Source organism: Anarhichas minor, unplaced genomic scaffold (genome assembly GCF_050575085.1).
Source record: "Anarhichas minor isolate MPS153535 unplaced genomic scaffold, ASM5057508v1 ptg000077l, whole genome shotgun sequence".
In the NCBI taxonomy this organism is placed as follows: domain Eukaryota; kingdom Metazoa; phylum Chordata; class Actinopteri; order Perciformes; family Anarhichadidae; genus Anarhichas; species Anarhichas minor.
This window is the reverse complement of record NW_027466523.1, coordinates 385,610-406,204: the sequence shown is the minus strand read 5'-3', so window position 1 is coordinate 406,204 and position 20,595 is coordinate 385,610. Positions and strand designations below refer to the sequence as shown.

General features: G+C 40.4%; 2 protein-coding genes across 3 annotated transcripts; one reads left to right on the top strand and one right to left on the bottom strand.

Annotated features, from left to right (window-relative positions):
• Nucleotides 1–1,096: 1,096 nt before the first annotated feature.
• Nucleotides 1,097–4,995, bottom strand: mettl23 (methyltransferase 23, arginine). Of its 2 annotated transcripts, XM_076080983.1 has the most exons (5): nucleotides 4,053–4,995; nucleotides 3,557–3,661; nucleotides 3,135–3,372; nucleotides 2,848–2,932; nucleotides 1,097–2,681 (listed from the first exon to the last, which is right to left on the bottom strand). In XM_076080983.1, exons 1-5 carry the CDS (start codon nucleotides 4,284–4,286, stop codon nucleotides 2,504–2,506), a joined length of 840 nt encoding a protein of 279 aa, XP_075937098.1. In that variant the 5' UTR covers nucleotides 4,287–4,995; the 3' UTR covers nucleotides 1,097–2,503. The 2 variants fall into 2 exon arrangements, with proteins under 2 accessions (XP_075937098.1, XP_075937099.1); XM_076080984.1 differs by lacking the exon at nucleotides 4,053–4,995 and having other exon boundaries at nucleotides 3,135–3,376; nucleotides 3,578–3,645.
• On the top strand, nucleotides 4,609–13,132 carry jmjd6 (jumonji domain containing 6, arginine demethylase and lysine hydroxylase). Its single transcript, XM_076080982.1, has 6 exons — nucleotides 4,609–5,033; nucleotides 5,600–5,988; nucleotides 8,402–8,688; nucleotides 10,045–10,180; nucleotides 10,765–10,903; nucleotides 11,358–13,132. The coding sequence occupies exons 1-6, from the start codon at nucleotides 4,905–4,907 to the stop codon at nucleotides 11,484–11,486; spliced, it is 1,209 nt and encodes a 402-aa protein (XP_075937097.1). The 5' UTR covers nucleotides 4,609–4,904; the 3' UTR covers nucleotides 11,487–13,132.
• The last annotated feature ends 7,463 nt before the right edge of the window (nucleotides 13,133–20,595 follow it).

Genomic DNA, 20,595 nt, shown 5'->3' with positions numbered 1-20,595 from the left:
AGCTCCACAACCGCGCCGGCGGAGGTGGGATCCCGGCCCCACTGCGAACCTGCGAAATACAACTGGGGAGGCTCGACTGACATCACTGGCGCCCATGAATGAAGGACTTCTTACTGGAACTGAAACGATGTACCGTACTGCCGTGGGATTGAACTCTTTGTCAACAAAGAAAGGAGGATGGACTTTGTCTTTAAGTGAACAGCACTTGGTAAGTGAAGTGCATTTGTTTGTTTACATCTGCAGTAACGTTACGACTGTTCATTTGTCTCTCGTGTTAATTACATTGATTTGGACTATATGCATTATCCGTTAATGACGAAGCATCCCGTCATGAGCGGGGTTATTGTCCAGACAATTGAATCCATTCGGGCTGTTGTTTTCCCGCTAAGCTAGTTAGCTTAGCCTCCCTGAAGACACGTGCAGTGACGCAGCCTCAGCTGTTTTTTGTTATTGTTCCGGGTTCAAAAGGTCACAGCCCGTTGTCTCCTACGTGAGCGCAGTCCACCGAAAACATTATATTTCCCACAATTTAAGCTTCTGCATTTTCCAAATGCACTAGCATTATTCAAACGTATTGTTCGGTTAGTAAGCCTCGTACTGAACGGTTTAATACGAATACGTGATGTTACAGCCCTAGGAACAAATAACTATTTACTATCGTTTCAAAGTTTTACAACATCTGAGAAAAAAGGAAATGTTTAACATATTTAGAAATGACTAAACTGTAAATTAAAACCTTTATTAAGCTTAATTTTCAGGTATAAATCAGTAAAAGTTCATGTAAATATTTCAGATGAATTTGTGAATCCATAATTTATAAAGTTATGGGTGTTTAACTTTGTTCTCGAGGTTTATGAAGAGGAGAATTTTAAACTAGTATTGATCCAGTAATGATGATTTATGTGATGTTTATAATCCGTATTGTTTTTAATAAGTAAATTATTCATTTCAACTAACGGATCGGTCGTTAAGTGTCGTCTCTAAATGTCAAGTCTTTGCTTGACAAACGTCATAGTCGTTGAATTAACTGAATTAATTTGTTGACTCGTCGCTCACAATGATATTCTCAATTATTAAACAAATTGTTCAAAATGTGTTAAAGAAGCCAAAATGAATTCAGTTTATTCTCACAGAGAACAAAGAAGACGAGCAGCAGAGACTCATCCTTCTTTAGATCTTTCATTCACATGAACACTATTCTATGATTAAATAATTGTTCTGGTTCAGCGGAACCTGCTTCGTCCTCTTTCTGTAATCGTCTCATCGTGAACGTCTCAAACACGGAGGTCAAACCTCCAGAGGACGGATTACGGAAGACAAAGAGCACAACAAACGAGAGGAGACAGCTGGAGTGGATTAAATCAACCTGCAGGGATTTCATTACCGGCTGTGACTCACTTATCTGATCGATGGATTTAGTCAAAGTGTCTCTTCCTCCTCAAGTCCTCTGAGGGGACGGTCCTCAGACAGGAGACTCAGTACTGGTCTAGTGTGTACAGATGAACAGATGTTCCATGTGATGCTGCCCTCTGGTGGTCACATGTATAAACAATACAATATGAAACATTGCACAACTCACTGACTTTAAACAACAAGCAGCATCACATCAATACAGAACTTTGATCTTTGAGATGCTAATGATTTTTCACATAAATCATATTTTATTATAGAAGAGGAATAAAACATGTTTCTCTTTATTGTAATAAAGTAAATGTATCAACAAGGAATCAGGAACGCTGACATTCACAACTATTTCATCTATTTTTATATATTCTTGCATAAATTCATTCACTAATTCCTGAAATTCCAAATCTGTCAAAGAGACGATGGTTCAAAATATGCTCCTCTGTCCTCTCCTCTATCTCCTCTGTCCTCTCCTCTGTCCTCTCCTCTGTCCTCTCCTCTATCTCCTCTGTCCTCTCCTCTGTCCTCTCCTCTCCTCTATCTCCTCTGTCCTCTCCTCTGTCCTCTCCTCTGTCCTCTCCTCTGTCCTCTCCTCTGTCCTCTCCTCTATCTCCTCTCCTCTATCTCCTCTGTCCTCTCCTCTGTCCTCTCCTCTATCTCCTCTGTCCTCTCCTCTGTCCTCTCCTCTGTCCTCTCCTCTGTCCTCTCCTCTGTCCTCTCCTCTATCTCCTCTCCTCTATCTCCTCTGTCCTCTCCTCTGTCCTCTCCTCTATCTCCTCTGTCCTCTCCTCTATCTCCTCTGTCCTCTCCTCTGTCCTCTCCTCTATCTCTTCTCCTCTATCTCCTCTGTCCTCTCCTCTGTCCTCTCCTCTGTCCTCTCCTCTATCTCCTCTGTCCTCTCCTCTATCTCCTCTGTCCTCTCCTCTGTCCTCTCCTCTATCTCCTCTGTCCTCTCCTCTGTCCTCTCCTTTATCTCTCCTCTCATCTGTCATCTCCTCTGTCCTCTCCTTTATCTCCTCTGTCCTCTCCTTTATCTCCTCTGTCCTCCTCCTCTGTCCTCCTCTTCTTCGTGCATGTTTTCAAACATGGACGCTGAGGATCACGTGTCACATGACGTGTCCTCCGTCCTCGCGGTGATGACCATCATGAGGACACTGTGCTTTCCTGGTAGAGTGGATCCAGCCAGCTCAGCTTCATCTGCATCGAATGAGTCCAGACCAACGTCAACACACTTCAGATCCCACCTGTGGAGCAGAGCTTCAATCGACCAATCAGCACTGAGACAAGAGGAAGAGGAGGAGGAGGAGGAGGTAGAGGAGAAAGAAGAAGAGGAAGGTTAAAACAAACCACACATTTGAATCTACTGTCAGGAGCAAAGCCTCAAGTGAAGTACAAGTACCTCTAGATGTGTACTTTAAACGTATTGTAAGTGTGATGGTGTACCTCCTCTCCTGGTATGTGGTCCAGAACTGAGCTCTGGGGTTTCTCCTCAGAAGGAAAGCAACAGTCAGGAGGACGTCTTCAAAATCTGAAAACAGGACCACAGGTCACTGAGGCCAACGATGGTGACTGTACGACTACGAGGACGTTTAGTCACCGGGACGTTTAATCACGGGGACGTTTAATCAAGGAGACGTTTAATCACGGGGACGTTTAGTCACCGGGACCTTTAGTCACCGGGACGTTTAATCACCGGGACGTTTAGTCACCGGGACGTTAGAGAAACCGACCCTGTGGCTCGTAGAACACGTCCGATCCCAAGACAAGGTCCAGCTGGGGCAGCAGGAGCAGCTCAGGTGAGACCTCCCCCCAGGTGAGGGAGGACACGCCCACCTCACGGAGACCGTTGGCCTCACAGCTGCGTCTGCAGTTCTCCAGACACAGAGGAGTCTCAGCGCCGTCAGACAGGAACACCTTCGCCCCGCACCTGGAGGCCACCACACCTGGTAGACTCACACCTGCACCGAGCTGAGAGAGAGAGAGAGAGAGAGAGAGGGACAGAGGGAAAGAGAGAGAAAGACAGAGAGAGACAGAGGGAAAGAGACAGAGACAGATTTAAAGATGGCCGCTCAGATCCCAAACTATGAAATAAAAAATGAGTTATTCTTCTTATATATATATATATATATATGATAATAATAGTTCTTATCACCTCCAGCACTGTCTTGTCTCTCAGCTCCTCTCTGTGTTTCCATAGATACTGAGCCAGCACCACAGCACAGGGCCACACATACATCCCATAATGTGGATCCAGAACCTGAGAGCATCACACGAGTCACAACTCTTCACAGTCACAGGATACTGGCATGCATCTTGCAGTAACCATATATATATATATATAAAATGTATTTATATGAATGCCTATTAGGGTACTAGATGTATGCCGAATTAAAGAGAGGACTTTAATACATATACTCTGCTCGTTCTTCTATAGGATGCAAACTATTTATATTCACAAATTAAACTTAAATTCACATATTTTTCAGGTGTTAGCGCCTTGATTCTATGACAGACCAACACAGCACTAACTTTATTACTGATTGATATATATCTGATATATATCATGTTGAAGTCAGTCTCACACAGATGTCTGTAAACAACAGCTGTATCTGAAGTATAGTAATATATATTTTATATAGTATATATACCTCGGGTATGGAGACAGAAAGAGAATCCTGCGTGTTTGTCTTCTTGTCTTTAAACGTGAACACTTTGTATGCTATGCTAGGTGTTTCTGCTCCACTGTGGTCCATTATAATGGTTGAAATTATATCACTAGCAGCTATGCTAACACCGACTTCCGTGTCGACTATAAAGAAAGGAAGAAGAAGACGCGTTAACAGCCAATCAAAATCACGTAAATGCCTGGCGGGAAGGCTCATCTTCTTCTTTTAGGTTTATTGGTGGTTGGCAAAGAATTAATTGGTGCATTCCCGCCACCAGCTGGTCTGGAGTGTGAATCAGGATGTCTAGTACTTATCGTTTAGTGTAAAAAATACAAAATAAAATACAAAATAAAGAAAAAAAATAAGAAACAAAACGCAAAACAAAACAACTGGCTCACATTTTCTTAATAATATTAGTTAGTCAAAGATAGAGGCGGGAAGGCTCAATCTATATCCCATCCAATAAACGTTCTGCCCTCGCGGGCACTTTAGCCAATGAGCTTTGCTTTCCGGCAAAAAGGGGCGGGCGCTACACACGTCCATCAGTTGCCTAAGCATTGTTGTTGCATGCTAGCCAGCTAGCTACCTTCTCTTGCTAGGAATTTATCAATGTGTGTCGACCGGGAAGTTTTTTTTTAAAGTGTCATCACATTAGTTGGTAAAGATCTAACAAGGACGTGTGTTTGACTCATTAACCGACGTGTGGGTCAAATAAACAAGGAGAGACTGTCGGAACAGTGCAGTTAGCCGGCTTGTTGAATGTGTTTCTACAGTTAGCAGTTGGCTCGATATCTAGCTAGCTTATATCTTTATACTTAACATAACAGAGGAGAAATGAACCATAAAAGTAAGAAGAGGATTAAAGAGGCGAAACGGAGCGCCAGACCCGAACTGAAGGACTCGCTAGACTGGATAAAACACGACTATCACGAGTCTTTCGACGTGTCGCACCGCAGCGTGAAGGTAAAACTTGTCAATGATAGCAGAGCTAAAGCTAACATGAGCTAGCCTGCCGCAGCTAACAGCCGGAGTGCAGCTGGTCACGTAGACACCGACACGTCACGTGACATTATCACGTCTGTCTCTTTGTCTCTGTCTGTCTCTCTCTCTCTCTTTGTCTCTTTCTCTCTCTTTGTCTCTTAAACTTTTTAAAGTTTAAATTTAAAATGGGAAAGTAGTAAAAAGTACACTGTTGAAGGCAAGGCTCTAGATTAACAGGCTGATATAAAACAATGCATGATTTTTAATATACTGTAAATGCAGTGAGATCAAACATTGTGGTTTTGATGAGTGTCAATGGGACCAGCTGTCAGTGGTTTGTCAGATATATTCTACTTTCAGCAGAGACAGAACTCTAACTACACGCACAGATGTTCTGAAGCTACGACTCCCATTTTCTAACCAAAAAAAGATGGAAGCTGGACATGTTGTGGCTCATATATTAAGTGTCTTATAGGAGAGACTATGTTGTTATCCAGATGGACAGAAGAGTGTCTGAATCTGGACCCGTTTATGTGCTGTGGTTTCAGGATAACGTAGAGCGCGTGGACGCCCTCCACCTCAGTCCCGATGAGTTCATCCGGCGGTTCGAACGACCCTACAGACCCGTGGTTCTGCAGAGCTGCCAGGAGAGCTGGCCCGCCCGTGAGAAGTGGACCTTGGAGCGCCTCAAACGCAAGTACCGCAACCAGAAGTTCAAGTGCGGCGAGGACAACGACGGCTACTCGGTGAAGATGAAGATGAAGTACTACATGGAGTACCTGGAGACCACCAGGGACGACAGCCCGCTCTACATCTTCGACAGCAGCTACGGTGAACACGCCAAACGCAGGAAGCTGCTGGAGGACTACCAGGTCCCGGTCTTCTTCAGGGACGACTTGTTCCAGTTTGCAGGAGAGAAGCGCAGACCTCCCTACAAGTTGGTTTATCTGTTCAGTAAACTTTACTGCTTAGAGCTCGTGTTCTCATAATTCATCTCTAATATCTGTTTTATATTCACGTGAAAACATCTCCTTCAAACTACTGGATTTATTCTAGTTCATCACCAAAACTACATTTTACAGATGACATGTGAACACATCACGATAACGTTATAATGTACCTTCAGCCAGTACTCATGTTCACTGAGCAGAGCCTGAAGGCATCATGATGTAACTGAAGTGAACCTCCGTTGGTTAGCCGTTAGCGGTGCTGCTAACGTTATTAGCTCTCCTCCTGTTGGTTAGCCGTTAGTGGTGCTGCTAACGTTATTAGCTCTCCTCCTGTTGGTTAGCCGTTAGCGATGCTGCTAACGTTACTAGCTCTCCTCCTGTTGGTTAGCCGTTAGCGGTGCTGCTAACGTTACTAGCTCTCCTCCTGTTGGTTAGCCGTTACCGGTGCTACTAACGTTACTAGCTCTCCTCCTGTTGGTTAGCCGTTACCGGTGCTACTAACGTTACTAGCTCTCCTCCTGTTGGTTAGCCGTTAGCGATGCTGCTAACGTTACTAGCTCTCCTCCTGTTGGTTAGCCGTTACCGATGCTGCTAACGTTACTAGCTCTCCTCCTGTTGGTTAGCCGTTAGCGATGCTGCTAACATTACTAGCTCTCCTCCTGTTGGTTAGCCGTTAGCGGTGCTGCTAACGTTACTAGCTCTCCTCCTGTTGGTTAGCCGTTAGCGATGCTGCTAACGTTACTAGCTCTCCTCCTGTTGGTTAGCCGTTAGCGATGCTGCTAACGTTACTAGCTCTCCTCCTGTTGGTTAGCCGTTAGCGATGCTGCTAACGTTACTAGCTCTCCTCCTGTTGGTTAGCCGTTAGCGATGCTGCTAACGTTACTAGCTCTCCTCCTGTTGGTTAGCCGTTAGCGGTGCTGCTAACGTTACTAGCTCTCCTCCTGTTGGTTAGCCGTTAGCGATGCTGCTAACGTTACTAGCTCTCCTCCTGTTGGTTAGCCGTTAGCGATGCTGCTAACGTTACTAGCTCTCCTCCTGTTGGTTAGCCGTTAGCGATGCTGCTAACGTTACTAGCTCTCCTCCTGTTGGTTAGCCGTTAGCGATGCTGCTAACGTTACTAGCTCTCCTCCTGTTGGTTAGCCGTTAGCGATGCTGCTAACGTTACTAGCTCTCCTCCTGTTGGTTAGCCGTTAGCGATGCTGCTAACGTTACTAGCTCTCCTCCTGTTGGTTAGCCGTTAGCGGTGCTGCTAACGTTACTAGCTCTCCTCCTGTTGGTTTAACCCAGCGGTGGGCAAACTTTTTGGCTCGGGCCACTTTGAGTTTTAAAATTTGACAGACGGGCCGGGCCAGTAGCAGATGGATGGAGAGTGTTTGTGTGAACTGATATAAATTACAAGTAAAAGCCATGACCTAAAAAGTAAAGAGAACTTACTTTTACTTTCAGTGGGAACAGTGTTGCTGGTCACCCTTTAGACCAGTGCATCAAAGTTTGGTGTCAGTTTGGTTGTGGCAATTCTCAGGACAGATCTGAGGTGTTCATCAGTTAACTGGGATCGTGAAGTGATTTGTTGATGTTCATCACGCTGAACGTCTGCTCACACACGTAGGTAGAGCCAAACAACACCAGCATCGTCTGTGCCATCCTCCTGATGTTTGGAAACTTAACTTTGCTTAGTGAAGCATAAAACTCGTGCAGTTTAAGGGAGTCGAACTTCGTTTTAAAACAAAAAACGATCTCCGTCCACACGGCGGTTCAGCATCGTTTTAGAGATGATCTCGTCCACACTAAAACGCCTGAAAACAAATATCACGTGACTATTCGCGTACACTGGGCGTGCACGTGGGTGCCGTGTAAACAGGAAGTAGATTGGTTGCTTAGCTAAACAACAGTTCGTGGAAAGTTTTTGGAAGTTTTATTTTTCAGACTTAACGTTAGTTACAGCGCTGCAGGTCTCTCTCTCACTCACATCAAATTTACTTTAAAATCAACACTTACACATAAAGTTTACTAGATTATTTACTAGACACGCTGCTCACTAATCGCTCCACTAACAGCTGCTTCCTCCGTAATAAAGCAGACTTTAACTGAACAACAGCTGCTAGTAAAGACAACAATTTTGTACCAACATTTGACGGGCCGGATTAAAAAGCCCAACGGGCCGTATTTGGCCCGCGGGCCGTAGTTTGCCCATGGCTGGTTTAAACACCGATTGGTTGTTTACAATGAAACATGGTCAGAGACTAGAAACACATGTTCTACTGAGTCAGTGAAACTTTATTCACTCTGATGTTAACGTTAAACTGTCCGTTACACCTCTAGTTAAGAGTTTTAGTGTTGAGGAGAAGAACAGAGGATGTTCTCCTCTTAATGGCGGTTGGTCCTGTGGTCTCCTCACAGGTGGTTTGTAATGGGCCCGTCTCGCTCCGGCACCGGCATCCACATCGACCCGCTGGGCACCAGCGCCTGGAACGCCCTGGTTCAAGGACACAAGAGGTGGTGTCTGTTCCCCACCAACACGCCACGCGAGCTCATCAAAGTGTCCAGAGAGGACGGGGGCAACCAGCAGGACGAGGCTATCACCTGGTTCAATGTGGTTTACCCCAGAACGCAGCAGCCCAACTGGCCTCCAGAGTTCACGCCGCTGGAGATCCTCCAGAGACCCGGGGAGACTGTCTTTGTGCCTGGTCAGTGATGAAACTTTGTTTTCTAATTCTTATTCGTCCCCTATGAGGTGAGGTGAAGAAGGGCGGGAGAGGGTGTGTCAACAGAGAGAACCCAGATTCACCTACTGGGTTTAGACTTCACGTGTCTGACTGAGAGGTATGTCTTTAATGCACATGACAGACCGGCTGTTGTGTATAGTTTGACTTTAAACTGACAGCAAAACACATACAAACAGCATACAGATATTTGTAATGTGATGCTATAAAAAACGTTTAATGTGTAGATAGTTTAAAGTGTGATATTCAGACATTTCTCATCACTTTTCACCACATTTATACTGTGTTCTTTTTATCCCAGATGTAAATAAACCAAATATTTTCATCTGGATCTCCTCTCATTAGACATTTAATATTTTAAATTTGATCTACCTTCTGCTTCTGAACGGCTTTCACACTGTTTCTACCAAATTTCATGTATATAAAAGTATTTTTTGTGTTATTTTTCTGTCTTTTTTAAAAGATTATATAGTCCAGGACTTTATCATTGTAATGTTGACGAAGTCTTATTTATGTTATTTATGTCACTGCGGTATTCACTGCGTCATTCATTGTGTTTCACTCTGCGTGTTTCACTGCGCTATTAATTGTTTCACTGCGCTATTCATTGTTTTACTGCGTGTTTTACTGCGTGTTTCACTGCGCGTTTCACTGCGTCATTCATTGTTTCGCTGCGCTATTCATTGTTTCACTGCGCTATTCATTGTTTCACTGCGCTATTCATTGTTTCACTGCGCCATTCATTGTTTCACTGCGTCATTCATTGTTTCACTGCGCGTTTCACTGCGTCATTCATTGTTTCGCTGCGCTATTCATTGTTTCACTGCGCTATTCATTGTTTCACTGCGCTATTCATTGTTTCACTGCGCTATTCATTGTTTCACTGCGTCATTCATTGTTTCACTGCGCCATTCATTGTTTCACTGCGCCATTCATTGTTTCACTGCGCTATTCATTGTTTCACTGCGCGTTTCACTGCGTCATTCATTGGTTCACTGCGTCATTCATTGGTTCACTGCGTCATTCATTGGTTCACTGCGTCATTCATTGTTTCACTGCGTCATTCATTGGTTCACTGCGTGTTTCACTGTGTTTCACTGCGCGTTTCTCTGCTTGTTTCACTGCGCTATTCATTGTTTCACTGCGTCATTCATTGTTTCACTGCGTCATTCATTGTTTCACTGCGCTATTCATTGTTTCACTGCGTCATTCATTGTTTCACTGCGCTATTCATTGTTTCACTGCGTCATTCATTGTTTCACTGCGTTTCATTGCGTGTTTCCTTCCTGTTGTTAACGGTCACTAGCTGTGTGTCTCCAGGCGGCTGGTGGCACGTCGTCCTCAACATGGACACCACGATCGCCGTCACTCAGAACTTCGCCAGCACGACCAACTTCCCCATCGTGTGGCACAAAACGGTCCGCGGGCGACCCAAACTCTCCAGGAAGTGGTACCGGTAAGAAACCAGAGATTAGACTCGTCCCAGGACATCTGCAAGTCTCTCAAATACAGAAACAATTTAACTTTGTTCTAAATTTAATCCACAGTAAAGATTAACGTTGCTCTTTTTCATCTTCTGCTTCCTGAAGGAAATGGATTCGTTTTCTGTGAAATAGTTTTGAACTTTTAAGTGACGATGAAAACATTAATTTGTAATAAAGGTAATTTGCTAAAATAACTCAACAAACCTCAGTACTAAAGCCTCAGTAAATATGTTATTATTATTATTGAAGGTCTCATTGAAGAGCATGAACATTGAGAAATTAAAGAAACAACAGATATTTTTCTTGGGATGAGGCTGTTTTATTAATTTTTTTCTAGTTATATAAGAAATAAAAGAGATTGTTGTTCATCGTCTGAACACAAAGCAGTTTTAGGATGTTTTTCTCTCTGTGGTCTTGATTTTTACTTCAAAATAAAAGTCCTGCTCCTCTATGAACAGAATCATGATGACTAGAAGTAGAACTAGAACACGTCTTAAGTGCAGAACAACAGTTATGATGAAACGCTGACGGGTCATTTTCTTGCTGCTGGTTTCAGGGTCCTGAAGCAGGAGAGACCCGACTTGGCGGTGCTGGCGGACAAAGTGGACCTTCAGGAGTCAACGGGCATCGCGTCGGACAGCTCCAGTGACTCTTCATCATCGTCATCCTCCAGCTCGTCTGACTCCGGCTCTGATGTATGTAACACACACACACACACACTAACCCTCACTGAGGTCATTTATACTAATAACATCAAACCTCCAGGGTCTCGTTAAAGTCAGTCGGCAGTCGAAAATAATGAAAGTGAATAAAGTGAGTATTTTTTTAATGATTTTAAAAGGTGTTTACAACTCAATGTCAGTTAACATCAGAGTATAAATAAAGTTGTACTGACTCAGTAGAACATGTGTTTCTAGTCTCTGATCTCTGATCATGTTTCATTGTAAACAACCAATCAGTGTTTAAAGCAACAGGAGGAGAGCTAGTAACGTTAGCAGCACTTATACATTTAAACCCTCCCTGTCAGGCTCACATGTGTTGTTCTGAAGCTGCCAACAGGTGCCGGCACGTGACGGACTCGTAACATAACACACATGTTGTAACACCACACATGTCCCGTCTGAACACTCTGTCCCATCCCCCCCCCAGGCGGCGTCGGCCTCCGAGGACGCTGTGTCCCACCGCAGGAAGAAGAGACGGACCTGCGGGGCGACGGACAACGGAGATGTCATCGGTCGAGACGACTGCGTCAGCAAAGAGAGGAGCTCGTCTCGGTGACCTCCGGCCCCTTCAGCAGGCTCCGCCCCCTCCAGCCGGTGACTCCTCCCACTCACCGACACACTGCTGCTTCCTGTCAAGTTTAGTAGGGGGTCGGGGGGCGGGCACTGGAGACCCTGTCACCACTGTGCTTTCCATCTGTTTGTGTGTCTGTAGTGAGATTATAACCAGTAACCAGACTGGTGAGGGGACTGGTTGTGGGTGTTGATGGATGAAGTGATGGGAATATTTAACTGTAGACCAGAGGACTTCCTGTAGTTCAGCCTGTTTCACTGGGACCAGCAGCAGCTGCTGGGACCTGGACCAGACTCATTTTTCTCTCTACGCTTCGATGTCGAATAAACTCGGGCCTCTTGTCTCACAGGCGTAAACTGGCCCATAGCGGCCTGATTACACCAAAAATTCCTCCGAGTGGGCATCGTGAGATACTCGTCAGCGTAGTGACGACTCGCATAAACCACCACAGGAGACGAGCTCACAATAACAACAATAATAAGAATACATACGTTTGTGTTAGTTGTGCCTAAATGAGACTTTAAACACATAAATATGTGTAACTGAAGAGGTTCACGGTTCATCTTAACGCCTCGTTAGCATTAATTAGCTAGTTAGTGTGAAAGTAGAGTCTTTAACGAGCTTCTGAGAACGAAGACTTTAAATGTTTGGATGATCTAACAGCCTTAAAGAAACAGAAGCTGCACAACGTTCTCATCTTCTGCCTGTTTTTGTGCCAAAATGCTGCAGCAGAGGGCACTACATTCCCCAGAATGCACTGCTGCTTTTTTTTTTTTTCTGTGTCAGAGTTCATTAGCGTTGGTTATTCAGGATGTTTGGTAACAGCTGAGCTGCAGTTGGTGTCAGAGAAGAAGAAGAAGAAGAGGTTTCTTCTTCATGCTGCTTGGAGGACCAGACACGAATCATTCACTGTTAAATATCAACTCTTCTGTGACTGGAGCTGAAACACTACGACAGAATGAAGCGTTTTAAATGTGCTTATTTTTAATCATTAAGAACATAAAGCTCAGCTGAACTCCAGCTGCTGACGTTAAGAGATCATTAAAACTAATTATTGATAAAGAAGCAGCTTAATAAAGAGCTGATAAATGTTGTTATAGAAATATGAACTGAGACGAAGACTAAACCTGGAGAATTACTCTTTTGCTCAGATAAATATATAACAAATATTACAACAATATCCACTTCTACCTAATCAATAGTGTTCAATACCTTTAAATTAAACATCAACAGAATAGTCTGCAGATGAATCAATAGTTAAAGTAAGATTAATAATAATTACAGCAGATCATTATTCTACAGGTGACGTGTTTTGTCCCAGAGATGATCCGTTTCCTGAGATGAACTCATGAACGTCGATGTTCAGCTCCAGTCACATCTCTCGTGGAATCCTCTGAGTGCAGCGTGATGTCCATGTGAACCCGTGGCTTTAGACTAAGAAGTGCCTCTGAAGACGTTACTGTCGGTGTGACTGATGCGTCTTTTATTTTGAAAGGCACCGTGTTGGTCTCTGAGGTCGGTCACATGGTGCCTTCAGGGCGTCTCAGCTGATCTGGGATCAGAGTTTAAATGTTGAATCTGACCCCATGTGATGAGTTTCATTTTGTTGGTCAATAAAATCTTTTCTATGACTTTCTTTGTCTCATCAGTGTTTCTTTTGTTTCTTTTATTTCACCATTGAGCGTCAACGGGGACTTTTTCTTCTTTGTATTGTTTGTGTTGAAAAACGCAATGTTATATAGGAAGAGATAACTAAAATAATGAGTACTTTGATTCTTGAAGTACATTTAGCTGACAATACTTCACTTTAAATAAGTAACATTTTGATTGACTTACTTTTAATGTACCTCTGAGATGTAGTACAGTATAAAGTACATGTACCTCTGAGATGTAGTACAGTATAAAGTACATGTACCTCTGAGATGTAGTACAGTATAAAGTACATGTACCTCTGAGATGTAGTACAGTATAAAGTACATGTACCTCTGAGATGTACAGTATAAAGTACATGTACCTCTGAGATGTAGTACAGTATAAAGTACATGTACCTGAGATGTAGTACAGTATAAAGTACAACATGTACCTGAGATGTAGTACAGTATAAAGTACAACATGTACCTGAGATGTAGTACAGTATAAAGTACAATATGTACCTCAGATGTAGTACAGTATAAAGTACAATATGTACCTGAGGTGTAGTACAGCATAAAGTACAATATGTACCTGAGGTGTAGTACAGTATAAAGTACAATATGTACCTCTGAGGTGTAGTACAGTATACAGTACAATATGTACCTGAGATGTAGTACAGTATAAAGTACAACATGTACCTCAGATGTAGTACAGTATAAAGTACAACATGTACCTCAGATGTAGTACAGTATAAAGTACAACATGTACCTCTGAGGTGTAGTACAGCATAAAGTACAATATGTACCTCTGAGGTGTAGTACAGTATAAAGTACAACATGTACTTCTGAGATGTAGTACAGTATACAGTACAATATGTACCTGAAATGTAGTACAGTATAAAGTACATGTACCTCTGAGATGTAGTACAGTATAAAGTACATGTACCTCTGAGATGTAGTACAGTATAAAGTACATGTACCTCTGAGATGTAGTACAGTATAAAGTACATGTACCTGAGATGTAGTACAGTATAAAGTACAACATGTACCTGAGATGTAGTACAGTATAAAGTACAACATGTACCTCAGATGTAGTACAGTATAAAGTACAATATGTACCTCAGATGTAGTACAGTATAAAGTACAATATGTACCTGAGGTGTAGTACAGCATAAAGTACAATATGTACCTGAGGTGTAGTACAGCATAAAGTACAATATGTACCTCTGAGGTGTAGTACAGTATACAGTACAATATGTACCTGAGATGTAGTACAGTATAAAGTACAACATGTACCTCAGATGTAGTACAGTATAAAGTACAATATGTACCTGAGATGTAGTACAGTATAAAGTACAACATGTACCTCAGATGTAGTACAGTATAAAGTACAACATGTACCTCAGATGTAGTACAGTATAAAGTACAATATGTACCTCTGAGGTGTAGTATAGTAAAAAGTACAATATGTACTTCTGAGATGTAGTACAGTATAAAGTACAACATGTACCTCTGAGGTGTAGTACAGCATAAAGTACAATATGTACCTCTGAGGTGTAGTACAGTATAAAGTACAACATGTACTTCTGAGATGTAGTACAGTATACAGTACAATATGTACCTGAAATGTAGTACAGTATAAAGTACATGTACCTCTGAGATGTAGTACAGTATAAAGTACATGTACCTCTGAGATGTAGTACAGTATAAAGTACATGTACCTCTGAGATGTAGTACAGTATAAAGTACATGTACCTCTGAGATGTAGTACAGTATAAAGTACATGTACCTGAGATGTAGTACAGTATAAAGTACAACATGTACCTGAGATGTAGTACAGTATAAAGTACAACATGTACCTGAGATGTAGTACAGTATAAAGTACAACATGTACCTCAGATGTAGTACAGTATAAAGTACAATATGTACCTGAGGTGTAGTACAGCATAAAGTACAATATGTACCTGAGGTGTAGTACAGTATAAAGTACAATATGTACCTGAGATGTAGTACAGTATAAAGTACAACATGTACCTCAGATGTAGTACAGTATAAAGTACAACATGTACCTCAGATGTAGTACAGTATAAAGTACAATATGTACCTCTGAGGTGTAGTACAGTAAAAAGTACAATATGTACTTCTGAGATGTAGTACAGTATAAAGTACAACATGTACCTCTGAGGTGTAGTACAGTATAAAGTACAACATGTACTTCTGAGATGTAGTACAGTATACAGTACAATATGTACCTGAAATGTAGTACAGTATAAAGTACAACATGTACCTCTGAGATGTAGTACAGTATAAAGTACATGTACCTCTGAGATGTAGTACAGTATAAAGTACATGTACCTCTGAGATGTAGTACAGTATAAAGTACATGTACCTGAGATGTAGTACAGTATAAAGTACAACATGTACCTGAGATGTAGTACAGTATAAAGTACAACATGTACCTCAGATGTAGTACAGTATAAAGTACAATATGTACCTCAGATGTAGTACAGTATAAAGTACAATATGTACCTGAGGTGTAGTACAGCATAAAGTACAATATGTACCTGAGGTGTAGTACAGTATAAAGTACAATATGTACCTCTGAGGTGTAGTACAGTATACAGTACAATATGTACCTGAGATGTAGTACAGTATAAAGTACAACATGTACCTCAGATGTAGTACAGTATAAAGTACAACATGTACCTCAGATGTAGTACAGTATAAAGTACAATATGTACCTCTGAGGTGTAGTACAGTAAAAAGTACAATATGTACTTCTGAGATGTAGTACAGTATAAAGTACAACATGTACCTCTGAGGTGTAGTACAGCATAAAGTACAATATGTACCTCTGAGGTGTAGTACAGTATAAAGTACAATATCTACTTCTGAGATGTAGTACAGTATAAAGTACAATATGTACCTCTGAGATATACAGTATAAAGTACAATATGTACCTCTGAGATGTAGTACAGTATAAAGTACAATATGTACCTCTGAGGTGTAGTACAGTATAAAGTACAATATGTACTTCTGAGATGTAGTACAGTATAAAGTACAACATGTACCTCTGAGATGTAGTACAGTATAAAGTACATGTACTTCTGAGATGTAGTACAGTATACAGTACAATATGTACCTGAGATGTAGTACAGTATACAGTACAATATGTACCTGAGATGTAGTACAGTATAAAGTACATGTACCTCTGAGATGTAGTACAGTATAAAGTACATGTACCTCTGAGATGTAGTACAGTATAAAGTACAACATGTACCTCAGATGTAGTACAGTATAAAGTACAATATGTACCTGAGATGTAGTACAGCATAAAGTACAATATGTACCTGAGATGTAGTACAGTATAAAGTACAATATGTACCTCTGAGATGTAGTACAGTATAAAGTACAACATGTACCTCTGAGATGTAGTACAGTATAAAGTACAATATGTACCTCTGAGGTGTAGTACAGTATAAAGTACAATATGTACTTCTGAGATGTAGTACAGTATACAGTACAATATGTACCTCTGAGATGTTGTACAGTATAAAGTACTATATGTACCTCTGAGATGTAGTACAGTATAAAGTACAATATGTACCTCTGAGATGTAGTACAGTATAAAGTACAACATGTACCTCTGAGATGTAGTACAGTATAAAGTACAACATGTACCTCTGAGATGTAGTAAAGTATAAAGTACAATATGTACCTCTGAGGTGTAGTACAGTATAAAGTACTATATGTACCTCTGAGATGTAGTACAGTATAAAGTACAATATGTACCTCTGAGATGTAGTACAGTATACAGTACAACATGTACCTCTGAGATGTAGTACAGTATAAAGTACAACATGTACCTCTGAGATGTAGTACAGTATACAGTACAATATGTACCTCTGAGATGTAGTACAGTATAAAGTACTATATGTACCTCTGAGATGTAGTACAGTATAAAGTACACTATGTACCTCTGAGATGTAGTACAGTATACAGTACAATATGTACTTCTGAGATGTAGTACAGTATACAGTACAATATGTACCTGAGATGTAGTACAGTATAAAGTACAACATGTACCTCTGAGATGTAGTACAGTATCAAGTACAATATGTACCTCTGAGGTGTAGTACAGCATAAAGTACAATATGTACCTCTGAGATGTAGTACAGTATAAAGTACAATATGTACCTCTGAGATGTAGTACAGTATAAAGTACAACATGTACCTCTGAGATGTAGTACAGTATAAAGTACAATATGTACCTCTGAGGTGTAGTACAGTATACAGTACAACATGTACCTCTGAGATGTAGTACAGTATAAAGTACAACATGTACCTCTGAGATGTAGTACAGTATAAAGTACAATATGTACCTCTGAGGTGTAGTACAGTATAAAGTACAATATGTACTTCTGAGATGTAGTACAGTATACAGTACAATATGTACCTCTGAGATGTAGTACAGTATAAAGTACTATATGTACCTCTGAGATGTAGTACAGTATAAAGTACAACATGTACCTCTGAGATGTAGTACAGTATAAAGTACAACATGTACGTCTGAGATGTAGTACAGTATAAAGTACAACATGTACCTCTGAGATGTAGTACAGTATAAAGTACAATATGTACCTCTGAGGTGTAGTACAGTATAAAGTACAATATGTACTTCTGAGATGTAGTACAGTATACAGTACAATATGTACCTCTGAGATGTAGTACAGTATAAAGTACTATATGTACCTCTGAGATGTAGTACAGTATAAAGTACAATATGTACCTCTGAGATGTAGTACAGTATACAGTACAACATGTACCTCTGAGATGTAGTACAGTATAAAGTACAACATGTACCTCTGAGATGTAGTACAGTATAAAGTACAATATGTACCTCTGAGGTGTAGTACAGTATAAAGTACAATATGTACTTCTGAGATGTAGTACAGTATACAGTACAATATGTACCTCTGATATATAGTACAGTATACAGTACAATATGTACCTCTGATATATAGTACAGTATACAGTACAATATGTACCTCTGAGATGTAGTACAGTAAAAAGTACAATATGTACTTCTGAGATGTAGTACAGTATACAGTACAATATGTACCTCTGATATATAGTACAGTATACAGTACAATATGTACCTCTGAGATGTAGTACAGTAAAAAGTACAATATGTACTTCTGAGATGTAGTACAGTATAAAGTACAATATGTACCTCTGAGATGTAGTACGGTATAAAGTACAATATGTACTTCTGAGGTGTAGTACAGTATAAAGTACAATATGTAGCTCTGAGATGTAGTACAGTATAAAGTACAGTATGTACTTCTGAGATGTAGTACAGTATACAGTACAATATGTACCTGAGATGTAGTACAGTATAAAGTACAATATGTACCTCTGAGGTGTAGTACAGTATAAAGTACAACATGTACCTCTGAGATGTAGTACATTATCAAGTACAATATGTACCTCTGAGGTGTAGTACACCATAAAGTACAATATGTACCTCTGAGATGTAGTACAGTATAAAGTACAATATCTACTTCTGAGATGTAGTACAGTATAAAGTACAATATGTACCTCTGAGATGTAGTACAGTATAAAGTACAACATGTACCTCTGAGATGTAGTACAGTATAAAGTACAATATGTACCTCTGAGGTGTAGTACAGTATAAAGTACAATATGTACTTCTGAGATGTAGTACAGTATACAGTACAATATGTACCTCTGAGATGTAGTACAGTATAAAGTACTATATGTACCTCTGAGATGTAGTACAGTATAAAGTACAACATGTACCTCTGAGATGTAGTACAGTATAAAGTACAATATGTACCTCTGAGATGTAGTACAGTATAAAGTACAACATGTACCTCTGAGATGTAGTACAGTATAAAGTACAACATGTACCTCTGAGATGTAGTACAGTATAAAGTACAACATGTACCTCAGATGTAGTACGGTATAAAGTACAACATGTACCTCAGATGTAGTACAGTATAAAGTACAATATGTACCTGAGATGTAGTACAGTATAAAGTACAACATGTACCTGAGATGTAGTACAGTATAAAGTACAACATGTACCTCAGATGTAGTACAGTATAATGTACAACATGTACCTCTGAGGTGTAGTACAGTATAAAGTACAATATGTACCTGAGATGTAGTACAGCATAAAGTACAATATGTACCTGAGATGTAGTATAGTATAAAGTACAATATGTACCTCTGAGATGTAGTACAGTATAAAGTACAACATGTACCTCTGAGATGTAGTACAGTATAAAGTACAATATGTACCTCTGAGGTGTAGTACAGTATAAAGTACAATATGTACTTCTGAGATGTAGTACAGTATACAGTACAATATGTACCTCTGAGATGTAGTACAGTATAAAGTACTATATGTACCTCTGAGATGTAGTACAGTATAAAGTACAATATGTACCTCTGAGATGTAGTACAGTATAAAGTACAACATGTACCTCTGAGATGTAGTAAAGTATAAAGTACAATATGTACCTCTGAGGTGTAGTACAGTATAAAGTACTATATGTACCTCTGAGATGTAGTACAGTATAAAGTACAATATGTACCTCTGAGATGTAGTACAGTATACAGTACAACATGTACCTCTGAGGTGTAGTACAGTATAAAGTACAATATGTACCTCTGAGATGTAGTACAGTATACAGTACAATATGTACCTCTGAGATGTAGTACAGTATAAAGTACTATATGTACCTCTGAGATGTAGTACAGTATAAAGTACACTATGTACCTCTGAGATGTAGTACAGTATACAGTACAATATGTACTTCTGAGATGTAGTACAGTATACAGTACAATATGTACCTGAGATGTAGTACAGTATAAAGTACAACATGTACCTCTGAGATGTAGTACAGTATCAAGTACAATATGTACCTCTGAGGTGTAGTACAGCATAAAGTACAATATGTACCTCTGAGATGTAGTACAGTATAAAGTACAATATGTACCTCTGAGATGTAGTACAGTATAAAGTACAACATGTACCTCTGAGATGTAGTACAGTATAAAGTACAATATGTACCTCTGAGGTGTAGTACAGTATAAAGTACAACATGTACCTCTGAGATGTAGTACAGTATAAAGTACAATATGTACCTCTGAGGTGTAGTACAGTATAAAGTACAATATGTACTTCTGAGATGTAGTACTGTATACAGTACAATATGTACCTCTGAGATGTAGTACAGTATAAAGTACTATATGTACCTCTGAGATGTAGTACAGTATAAAGTACAACATGTACCTCTGAGATGTAGTACAGTATAAAGTACAACATGTACCTCTGAGATGTAGTACAGTATAAAGTACAACATGTACCTCTGAGATGTAGTACAGTATAAAGTACAATATGTACCTCTGAGGTGTAGTACAGTATAAAGTAC